Source organism: Ipomoea triloba, chromosome 14, assembly GCF_003576645.1.
Source record: "Ipomoea triloba cultivar NCNSP0323 chromosome 14, ASM357664v1".
NCBI lineage: Eukaryota > Viridiplantae > Streptophyta > Magnoliopsida > Solanales > Convolvulaceae > Ipomoea > Ipomoea triloba.
Window position 1 is genome coordinate 16,145,496 of NC_044929.1, and position 11,095 is coordinate 16,156,590.

Sequence of the window (11,095 nt, forward strand, 5' to 3'; positions counted from 1 at the left end):
TTTTTTTTTTTTTTTTGGGGGGGGGGGGGGGGGGGGTGACGAGGGAAACCCACAAATACTACCCAAGAGTGTGTAATGGGTAAACTCTGCCTTATGACCCTAATCACAAGGAGGTAAACAAGCCTAGATTGCCAATAGCTGACTGTTTCAAACTAAGAAGGTCAATAGGTCACTTCCACTAGAAGTTGAACCTTTTATCATAGATATTGGAGAGAGAAATATTCTGATTTAGGGTTTACGGATATGATCATATGAGTGGTTTAGATGGTGTTTAGGATTATACATGTCTTGAGGGTGGGATGAAGGGGCATGTGACTACATACATATCCATGTGGGAAAGTTGTAGATGCAAATATAATTTACTGAGCAATGAATTTTGGTCCATTTCAGGCTGATAACCTGCGGCAACAGACACTGCAACAAATGCATCGCATACTTACTACCCGCCAATCAGCCCGTGCTCTTCTGGCCATCAACGACTACTTCTCACGGTTACGAGCACTAAGTTCTCTATGGCTCGCCCGCCCCAGGGAGTGACGGCCATCTTCCATCTAATGCCACCTAGGAGATTCTTGACATTTGTAAATGAGAAAACAATCTGCTGGGACACTGCAATTTTCATTGGCCTGTAGTTTTGAGGCTGAGCTGCAATCATCCTTTCAAGCTGAGATTTTTTGGCACCATGCTGTTCAACCTCTTCATGTTGTTGTGGTACATATTTCCAGAAATTTTAGCCCTGTATGGATGTTAAGTTATACAGTTTCATGTTTTAGATAGACTGATTTGATAGTGTATTTTCTTTCAGCTTCTTGTCTAACTGCAACAATGAGAATTAATCAAAATTAGACCCTTTGTACTCCCAATTCGCTAAGTGCATAATCTGATTTTCAGTATCTAGGGTGTTGTTTTATGCTCTATGCTTGGATGCATGTATCACAGATTGGCTGCTGATTTTTTTTTTCTTTTTTCTTCATTTTTCAGTATATCAAGGTGGGGAAAAATAAGATCCTCATAACCACATGCCCAAAGTGAAAGCAAGTCTACTACTTTTTTGGTGAAAAATGTAACTTTTCCTTCAAAAATTCTTGATTCTAGCAATGTCACATCATATTTGACACCTGTAAATTTTTTTTTAATTGACTACTTACATCATAACTCAATCAAATAAAAATTATTAGTCAAAAATCTTGGGGTCTAGTGGTACCCGATTGCATCCCTACATAAGAGGAGGTGAGTTCAAGCTTCAGTGAAGGCGATATTGACTCTTTGTGTTTCATTTAATTGAGAAAATAGTTATGAACAAATATTACATTGTAACAGAGTCAATAATACAAAAAAAAAAAAGAAGATAAATTTCACCCAAAATTCATCTTCCAAGTAGTGATTGCAAACTCTCTCATATATATATATATATATATAAAGCTCATATGTAACCCAACGGGTAGCTCAAGTGGCAAGTGAGCTCTCTTTGTGGGGAGAAATTTCGGGAGCGGGTTCAATTCTCCCTGGGCCAGCTCCTGTGCCTCTCGGAGCGAACGTGGGTGGACCCCGGACACAGACGGAGAAAAAGACCCTGTATCTTTACCAAAAAAAAAAAAAAAAAGCTCACATGTAATAGCGTAGGTCTTCAATTGACCCATCAAACTAATAAAAAGGGGCAATTAACACTTTTAACATCATAGGGCATCCTATTTAATCTTCGTCGAGGGCTTTGCATACAAGTATATAAAGGGCAGCAACTTCCTTTAAATTGCACAAGCATGGTGTCACAAATATCAGTTGATCTCCATCTGCACCCAATACATATTTAATCATCAAGTTATGAAGATCATTAATGGATTTATTCCCAAAAGATGGTGTTAAGGTCTTACATTTATAGCACTGCCACCAGCAATTTCATAGCTCTTCTAACAATTGATAATGGTGTCCTGGAACTCAAGCTTCTTCAGTGAACTGAATGTCATTCAACACAAATTATGGTCAAGAAACAAATCAAGACTCCTCTTTTAGCTTCTTAGACTACTTGTTTTTGCCCTAATGAAAGGAGCCTAACCCAAACCTCTAATGCTTGTGGCAGGAATCAAACCCCACCCTGCTGCTAGAAGAAGTGAAATTTCTCATTCAGCCAAGACCTTGTGGTCTAGTGGCACCAAGTTGCAATCCCATATGGGAAGTTGTAGGTTCGAACCTTAGTGGGGTGATATTAACTCTTTGTGCTTCAGTAGGTTAGGAAAGTAGTTAAGAAAGTAGTTATGAACAGATACTACATTGCAGCAGAGTCAGTAGTAGTACTTATCCTAAAAAAAAAGTGAAATTTCTCTTCCACTAGACTAATGCCCTAGATGCAAATCTAGAGTTATTTCATTCTAATATAATTATTGCTTTTATGCGAATATAATTGATTCTAACATCATTATCATGTTTTATACTAGCAACTCAAGTAAAAATTAGATATTAAAGAACTTCTTTGGGAGAAGTAAATTTGATCAAATTTCAGCTTTGAGATATAACACTAGAAAATCTAAACTACATAAAACAAGATGGAAAATTGAGAAAATCCGTTAAAAATATAGTTAATTCCAATTTCGATCCCTCAAGTATTTTGTTAAAAATATTCCACAAATATTTGGATTGAAAATTCCCAATGGAAGAAAAAATAGAACTGGAGCCAAATATCTGAGGATTTCAAGAGGTGAAAGGGCTTTGGGATCATTGTTAAAACCAAAATATAGAGAAATGTTGGGAACTAAAAAGGGGTGTGGGTATCAGGGACCTAAAAAATGGTAGTATGCCACAATTAAACACACCTGATCTGCTCCATTACAAAGAACAACAGTGGCTGTCTTGCTGTTGGATGGACATCCACTATGTAGAGCCACTCGTTTCCTGCTTGCTTCACTTCAAGGACTTACATGCTCCAATAACATTTCTTCATAAAAGTATATTGGGAAAAGGTATCAATCAAGTAGAGCATGACTGAAGCTTGGAAAGACTCTCATGGATCTTTAAGAGTAATTCATCACATAGAACACAATTTTCTTCTGATGGTTCCTCTGTAAAATTTGGTAGAAGCTCCACCAATTTGAGATCTTCAGAAGTGTCACAAAGACATCTTAAGATAGTAGAAGTGACTTTAGAGTCTAAAACAATTCCCTTCACAGCCATTTGCTGGAGCAATTGAATTATTTCATCTGTTTTTCCCTTCAAACTAAAGCCCTTCAGTAAAGAATCATATACAGAGATGTCGGGTGTGAAATCAGATGCAACCATTTTGTTGAACAATTTCTTAGCTTCCTCAATGCGTCCTAGATTTGAAAACCTATTTATTAGTATAGAAAAGGTGAAAGCATCAGGATTCAAACCCCTTTGAAGCATATGGTTAAGTAGTTCTTCAGCAGACTCTAAATTTCCTGATTTCAGAGCTGAGTCAATTATAATATTATACGAGACAGAATCTGGTTCATAATTTCCATTTAACATCTCTTGAAACAACCTCCTTGCTTGTTCCAAACTGCTTTCCTTGCACAAAGCAGCCATGACTGAGTTATAGTCGAACACTGTGGGAGAACATCCGCGATCTCTCATGATTACAAAAATTCCCTTTGCCATGTTTAGCATATTTAACTTACAAAATCCATCAATTAAGGCACTGTAGGCCAATGAGTCTGGAGTAAAACCCAATTCAATCATCTTCTTCCAAATATACATAGCTTTCCCAAAATTATCCGCCTTTAGATAAGCTCCAATAAGCACGGTAAAAGTTTGCACATCAACTAGTTTATTGTTCTCAATCATCATATTATGAATATCTGCAGCAAGATCAAGACGGTTTTCTTGGCACAGCCCATGAATCAGCAGAGTCATTGTTCTAACATCTGGTTCAACATAACTTTTGTCTGTCAACATTGAATGAAAAAGTGTCATGGCATCATCTACCTTCCCATTGTTGCAAAGCCCCCTCAGAACTGTATTGTAGGTCACCAGGTTTGGCCTCTCACCCTTCTCTATCATTAGTTGTAAAATATTAAATGCATCAGCCAATAACCCTTTATCACATAGACCTCGAAGCAGAACATTGTAGGTTATATTTCCAGGAACTATACCCTTCCCCAGCATCACATTGAACAACTTCAATGCTTTCTCCGCCCTTCCATCTTTGCAAAGCCCATCAATTATACCTGTAAATGTGACAACATCAGGCTGCACTCCATGCTCCAACATAGCATTGAACGTCGTCATGGTTTCTTCCAGCTGACCCAGCTTACAAAACCCATTTATCAAAGAGGTATAGGTCACTACATTTGGTGAAACCCCTTTCCCTAGCATCACATTAAAAAGTTCTTTGCCTTCTTTCACATTTCCTCGACTGCAAAGTCCATTTATCATTATGCTGTAAACAAACACATTGGGTTCCAAACCCTTGGTCCTCATCTCCTCCACCAATCCCATAGCTTCATCCACCCTGCCCTCCATGCAAAGGCCATCCATCAATATAGTATATGTCAATGAATTGGGAGCGAGATTTGCATTTTCCATACCAGCCTTCAACTCCAAAGCCTCCTGCAAATTTCTTGCCTTGCAAAGCCCTTTAATGAGGGTATTATAACTAACTATATCAGGAGACACCATTTTCCTATCCAAACAACAGAAGAGCTCCACCCCCTTGTGAACCATCCCATTTTCACAGAAACCCTTCAGCAACAGATTGAAAAGGTACACATTGATCACAAACCCTCGCTTCAAAATTAACCCAAATACAGAAATTGCCAGTTCAGGCTTGTGATTGTGCACGAAAATTTCAACCAAAGCAGCTAAAGTTAAAAAACTAGGAGTAAATTGATGGGTAATTTTATCATACACATCAAAGGCAAGTCCATATGCCTTGTTCTTTGCGAGAGTTGCAACAAGAAAATTGCAAGTACATGAATAAGGGATTTGCCCCAAATCATTAACGGCATGCTCGAAGAGGCGCACCGCCTCAACTAAAACTGAATTAGGGCAAGGTTTCACGCAGAGAGATCTCAATTTAGAATCCAACTTTTGGGCGTGCACATCACTGCTCGCAGAAGAAGAAGAAGAAAATTGTTTGATGGGGTTGGTAATAAGGTGAAATGGAAAACGGCGATCTAACGGTTTCTTCTTAATAACGATCATAGTTCTCAACTACAACTACATCCCAAAAAAAAATCAGAAAAAAAGAGATTATCTGGAGACAGAAAGATTAACGAATGGGGAATGGATATATAGATATATAAAAGGTGAATCGAAGGAGGCGAATGTTAGATGGGTATGGCTCTTAGAGACGGCAGAGTGATAAAAGGAAGTCTTTGGATAGAAGGCTTCATGAGGCCTGGGCGCCGATAGGCCGGAATCACCATTCACCAGTGCTGAATTTCGTGATATTCTTTTCATTATGACTTGTGTATTTGAATTAGATTATGATTGCTAGTCTCTTGTGGCTCTCTCTTGTATATATACTTGCAATCGAGTATCTTTGTAACGATTCTTATTCAATACAATATCATAGTTCTCATATAGTATTAGCTAGCTAGGGTTTCTTTCCCATGGTTGATGGTTCTGAACAGAACGAACCGTATCTGAATTCTTTGTCTATTGCTCACCATTTTATCAGAATTAAGCTAACTCACAATAATTTCTTGTTTTGGAGTACTCAAGTTGTTCCTTTTCTCCATAGGCATGACCTAATCGGTTTCATTGATGAACATATCCTTGCCCGTCGGCTTCGCTTCCCTCTGGCGATGATGGCACGTCACAACAACCGAAGACGGCGTACAGGGTACGGCAAGACTAAGCTCTCCTTTCCATACTTGTATCTTCTCTCTCCCACGAGGTAATGCCACTGGCAATTGGACGACGGACAAGCCGAGCACTTTAGGACGTCGTAGTGCAATCTCTCGCGTCGTCCTCCTAAGCACGCGGCTTGAACCTTCTTGGTCAGCTTCAAGCACTCCGGCAGGGCGACTCCTCAATCGCGGATTACATCGGTCAAGCTTAGGTCATCATCGAAGAACTCACTCTCGCCGATCGGACGGTAACCCTCAACGAACAAAACCTCTATGTTTTTCGAGGGTTGCAACCGGAATTCCGTGCTTTAACTGCCTCTCTCACCGTTCGCGGTCAGCCAGTCACGTTACAAGAATTGGCGAACTTCTTAAGCGCGCAAGAATTCATTGTTGGAGACGAATATGGTGGAGCAGTCTAGTCGACGGTGGCTTTTAATGCACAACACGACAGCGGTGGCAGACATTCTGACGAGGAGGGCAGAATCGGGGAGGTTAGTAGCACGGTGGTGACGGTGGTTCCCAGCGTGGCGGTCGGCAGCGGGAAACCGCAGCTCTGGTGGCCGTGGACACGATAGTAACAGTGGTGGGGGCCAGTCGAAGTGTCAAATCTGTGGACGTAATGGTCACACTACAGCCGGGTGCTACAATCGTTATGATCCTGCCCCTCGAGTCAATTTAACATATCAAGAGTGATAGTGAATATACTCTAGGACCAGTCGGATACACTCCGGACCCGGTCGGAGGGTGTGCGGTCTGGTGATCGGTTGGTCGGGAGGCCCTAGTGAGGTCGGCTGTTACGGGCCGAACAGTACTCCCGATGGGCCTGTGACGCGGCGTGCCAATAATTGCCACGTACTCCTTCCCGTTTGGGCGTAGAGTGAGGTGGGCGCATGCGCGCCACGTTCCCGCCATGCCGGAGGTCCGGTAACCGCACTTTTCTCCCTTATAAATAGCGCATTTATGAGGGGAGAAAGGATCTTTTGGCCGTTTCTAGACTAAGACTTGAAGAGAGCTCGGACAGTAGGATCTTTTGGCCGAAGAAGCCAACGCTGCTAAGCGCTTGTTGGAGACCGGTGGACAAGGTCGGAGAGATGTGAGACGACAGCCCGATCCCAGAAGGAAGGATCAGGATGGGAATCCAATCTACACTCCCTTATCGAGGCCAATCGGGGAGATCTTGGAGTACACTCAGTCCTGCCATATGATTCAACTCCCGGCCCCGGCGCGAGATGGCCCCGACAAAGACAAATACTGCGCCTATCACAGGAACCGGGGGCACGAAACTGATGAGTGCCACGTCCTCAAAGGGTTGATTGAAGACCTCTTGCGCTCGGGAGAATTGGCACAATTTACTGCCGAGAAGAAGAAGAACCGACGCCGGGGGTGGAAGAAATATTTCAAGAAGTCTGACAAAGAGAAGAAGGATAAGGAGCCGGAACCCGACCATGACCCCCCTGCTGCCGGGTCGAAACAGATCATCCATGTTATCTTCGGCGGGCCAGAGGGGGGTGACGATCCAGACCGTCGACGAGCTTGGTCGAGGGATTTGCCCGTATGCTCGATCAACACCAGCCAACCCGAGAAGAGGGTAAAGGACAAGCCGATAACCTTCATCGACCGAGACCTTCCCCTTGGAGGAGATCAATTTGCCGAGGCATTAGTTATCATTGTTGACATCTGCGGAGCTGAGGTCCGAAGGGTAATGGTGGACACTGGCAGCAGCGTTAATGTGCTGTACTTAGAGGCCTTCCAGAAGCTGAAAATCGAGAGGTCAGCATTAACGCCGGTCCGAACACCGCTGTCGGGTTTCATGGGCGATATGGTTCACCCTGAGGGAATGGTCGTCCTCCCAGTGGAGGTCGGAGTTTATCCGAAAATCTTGAGAGTGGAGATGGAGTTTATCGTTGTCAATTTGGCATGCGTACACAACGTCATCTTGGGACGCCCGGGGATAGCTCAAATGAAGGCGATCATCTCCATGCCTCACCTGTGTATGAAGTTCCCGACCCCGGAAGGTGTCGGAACAGTCCGGGGAGATCCGCGATCGGCCAGATTGTGCTACGTCCGGGCAGTGGAGAAATAGGCCGCGAGCACATCTCGCGTGAACACCATTGCCCGACGAAAAGATGAGGAAAAGAAGGAGCAGCCTGGGCCCTCCGAGCCCGTTGAAGAAGTGCCCTTGGAATTAGATCGGCCTGAACGATGCATCAAAATCGGAACGTCTCTTGACCCGGACCTCAGGCGATCGATCCTTGCCGTGCTGCGAAAGTTCGCCGACATTTTCGCTTGGGGCCCAGAGGACATGCCCGGAATCGACCGAGATGTCATTTGCCACCGGTTGTCCGTTAGCCCGACCTCTAAGCCTGTCAAGCAAAAGCAGAGGCACCTATCTGTCGACCGACGTGAGTTCGTCAAGGGTGAAATCAAGGCCTTGCTCTCGGCAGGTCATATCCGAGAGGTTACGTACCCGGAGTGGGTCGCAAACGTAGTCCTGGTGCCCAAGCCCCCAGCTTGGCGGATGTGCATCGACTACACCGACCTCAACCGCGCCTGCCCCCTCGACCCGTATCCGCTCCCAAGCATTCACCAGATGGTCGACGAGACGGCAGGAGCGGAACTCATGAGCTTCATGGATGCTTTTAAGGGATATCATCAGATCATGATGTTCGAGGCCGATGAGGAGAAGACAACATTTGTTACGCCGGATGGATTGTACTGTTACAGAGTGATGCCGTTCGGACTAAGGAACGCCGGGGCTACATACCAACGGATGATCAACTTGGTGTTCGGAGGATTGCTGGGAAGGTCGATGGAAGCCTACATCGATGACATGCTCGTCAAGAGCACTGTTCGAGCCGACCATCCAGATCATCTCCGAGCATGTTTTCAAGTCATGCGCGAACATTGATTAAGGTTGAACCCGAAGAAGTGCACTTTTGCCGTGCTGACTGGGAAGTTCTTGGGGTACATGATGACCAGACGTGGAATAGAGCTGAACCCGGCCAAAATCCAAGCCATCCTGGATATGAAGCCCCCGAGCAGCATTAGGGAAGTGTAACAACTCACTGGCCGGTTGGCCGCGCTCAGCCGATTCCTCTCCAAGCTAGCGGATCGGGCTCATCCCTTCTTCAAGATCTTGAAAAAGTCCAACGGCTTTACTTGGGATGATGACAGCCGAGCAACCTTCGAAGATCTCAAAGCTTATTTGGCATCCCCGATCGTCCTGTCAAAGCCCGAGCCGAGGGAAGATATGGAGGTATATCTTGCTGTTTCGGATTGGGCCGTCAGTGCGGTCTTGTGCCGAGTTGATCATGAAGGAGTACAGCGACCAGTGTACTATGTCAGCCATGCTTTGCAGGGACCGGAATTCCGATACACTCGGCTGGAGAAGGTGGTGTTCGCGCTAGTCACTGCGGCGAAACGACTGACGCCTTACTTTCAAGGTCGGAATATCCGAGTGCTAACAGATCAGCCGATTGGGGCCATCCTCAGAACCTCAACCTCTTCGGGACGTCTGGTTAAGTAGGCCATGATGTTGATGCAGTTCGCTTTGGAGTATAAACCCCGACCGTCCATCAAGGCCCAAGCTCTAGCTAATTTCATGGTGGAGTGCACCGCGCGAGACACTGAAACAGACCAGAATAGTCCTTAAACCTCTGAATGGTGGCAAGTTAGTGCCGACGGGTCCAGCGGGAAGAAGGGAGCGGGCGGGGATAGTCATCACGACCCCCGAGGGCTTCAAGGCTTATTATGCAATCTTGCTCCGCTTCTCGCCGACCAACAATGAGGCCGAGTATGAGGCCCTAATCGCCGGACTACAGCGGGCAAGACAGCTAGGGGCGAAGAATATCCGAGCTAAAACAGATTCCGCGCTAGTTGTTGGGCAGGTTAACGGTGAGTTCGTCACCAACAGAGATAAGCTGATGATCTATAAAGATCGAGTGCTAGCCGTCCTGCGACAATTTGAAGCCCACGAACTCACCCACATTCCCAGGTTGGACAACGCTGATGCAGACATGTTATCGCGGCTGGTACATGAGGCTCCCGAGCATATATCAAAAATAGCTCACATCGAGGAAGCGATTGCGCCATGCATCGACACCTTTGAGGTTGAACCGGTCGGAGTGGAACAGGTCCAGTGGATTACTGACCTCAAAGAATACCTCCAAGACGGGAAAATGCCTGAGGAAGCGGACCGAGCGCGGAAAGTGAGGCTCCGAGCGCCCAGATTTCAGGTCGTGGACGACCGTTTATACCGACGGTCCTATGAGGGCCCATTGATGAGGTGCTTAAACGCGTTCGAAGCAGATATTGTCATGAAGGAGCTGCACTCGGGCCTATGCTCGGCACATCAGGGGGGCAGGTCACTTGCACGCTGGATCATGGTTATGGGATACTACTGGCCGTCCATCCAACTGGACTGCGAAAGTCTTGTCAGAGCGTGCGAGCCTTGTCAGAAATTTGCAAAGACTCCCGGTCGGCCAGCGACCTTTTACCAACCGATCAGCACCGCGATCCCATTCGCTCGCTGGGGGGGTGGACATCATAGGTCCGTTCTTGATGCTGGCAGGTCGGAAGAAGTTCGTGATCGTGGCTATCGACTACTTTTCAAAGTGGATTGAGGCGGAACCCTTAGCGACCATAACGGCCCAGCAGTGCGCGCGCTTTGTATGGAGGAACGTCATCGCCCGGTTCGAAGTCCCCGTGCACCTGATCACGGATAATGGAAGGCAGTTTGAGAGTCAATATTTTCAAAACTTCCTAGCTACGGTCGGCACGAAGTCCATCCGATCATCTGTGGCATACCCTCAAGGGAATGGACAGGTCGAGAACGCGAACCGGACGATCCTAGATGGACTGAAGAAGAAGATGTTCGATGCCGGTCGAAGCTGGGCGGACGAATTGCCCTACGTATTGTGGGCGTATTGGACGACCCCTCGGGAGGCTACCAAGGAAACCCCCTTTGCATTGGTTTACGGGGCTGAAGCTCGGCTGCCGATCGAAGCCTGGATCCCGACTTCCCGAGAGCACGGCTACGATGAGACTGACAACGAGCGAATGATGGTCGCTGAGCTTGATGCCTTGGAAGAAAAGAGAGAGGTCGCGGCTTCGAGGATAGTTGAATACCAGAACAAAGTAAAGCAAACCCGCGACCTCCGAGTTCGGTCGAGATATTTCCAAGTGGGGGATTACGTCCTCCGAGAGCGAAAAGCGAGCCGACCAAATGAAGGCGGAAAGTTCGTGCAGACCTGGGAAGGGCCGTACGTCATTTCTGCTGTGATCCGACCTGG

The 11,095-nt window shown here is 46.0% G+C and overlaps 3 protein-coding genes across 5 annotated transcripts in view; 2 read left to right on the plus strand and 1 right to left on the minus strand.

Moving 5' to 3' along the window:
- Positions 1–1,185, plus strand: part of LOC116004872 (transcription factor TGA2.3-like) — a 13,339-nt gene extending 12,154 nt beyond the window's left edge. For 2 of the 3 annotated variants that reach the window (XM_031245063.1, XM_031245062.1), the window contains one exon: positions 391–863. In XM_031245063.1, coding sequence (XP_031100923.1) covers positions 391–537 — 147 coding nt within the window. In that variant the 3' untranslated portion in view covers positions 538–863. Of the gene's footprint in view, positions 1–390; positions 864–981 lie in introns of those variants that run through there. The other variant, XR_004094857.1, reaches the window with a different exon arrangement.
- Positions 1,186–1,253: 68 nt separating this feature from the next.
- On the minus strand, positions 1,254–5,411 carry LOC116004871 (pentatricopeptide repeat-containing protein At4g28010). Its single transcript, XM_031245061.1, has 3 exons — positions 2,808–5,411; positions 1,872–1,953; positions 1,254–1,790 (listed from the first exon to the last, which is right to left on the minus strand). Exon 1 carries the CDS (start codon positions 5,152–5,154, stop codon positions 2,962–2,964), a length of 2,193 nt encoding a protein of 730 aa, XP_031100921.1. The 5' UTR covers positions 5,155–5,411; the 3' UTR covers positions 1,254–1,790; positions 1,872–1,953; positions 2,808–2,961.
- A 1,594-nt stretch (positions 5,412–7,005) lies between these two features.
- On the plus strand, positions 7,006–7,887 carry LOC116004022. The gene has a single exon (XM_031243961.1). The coding sequence runs from the start codon at positions 7,006–7,008 to the stop codon at positions 7,885–7,887; it is 882 nt and encodes a 293-aa protein (XP_031099821.1).
- Positions 7,888–11,095: the final 3,208 nt, after the last annotated feature.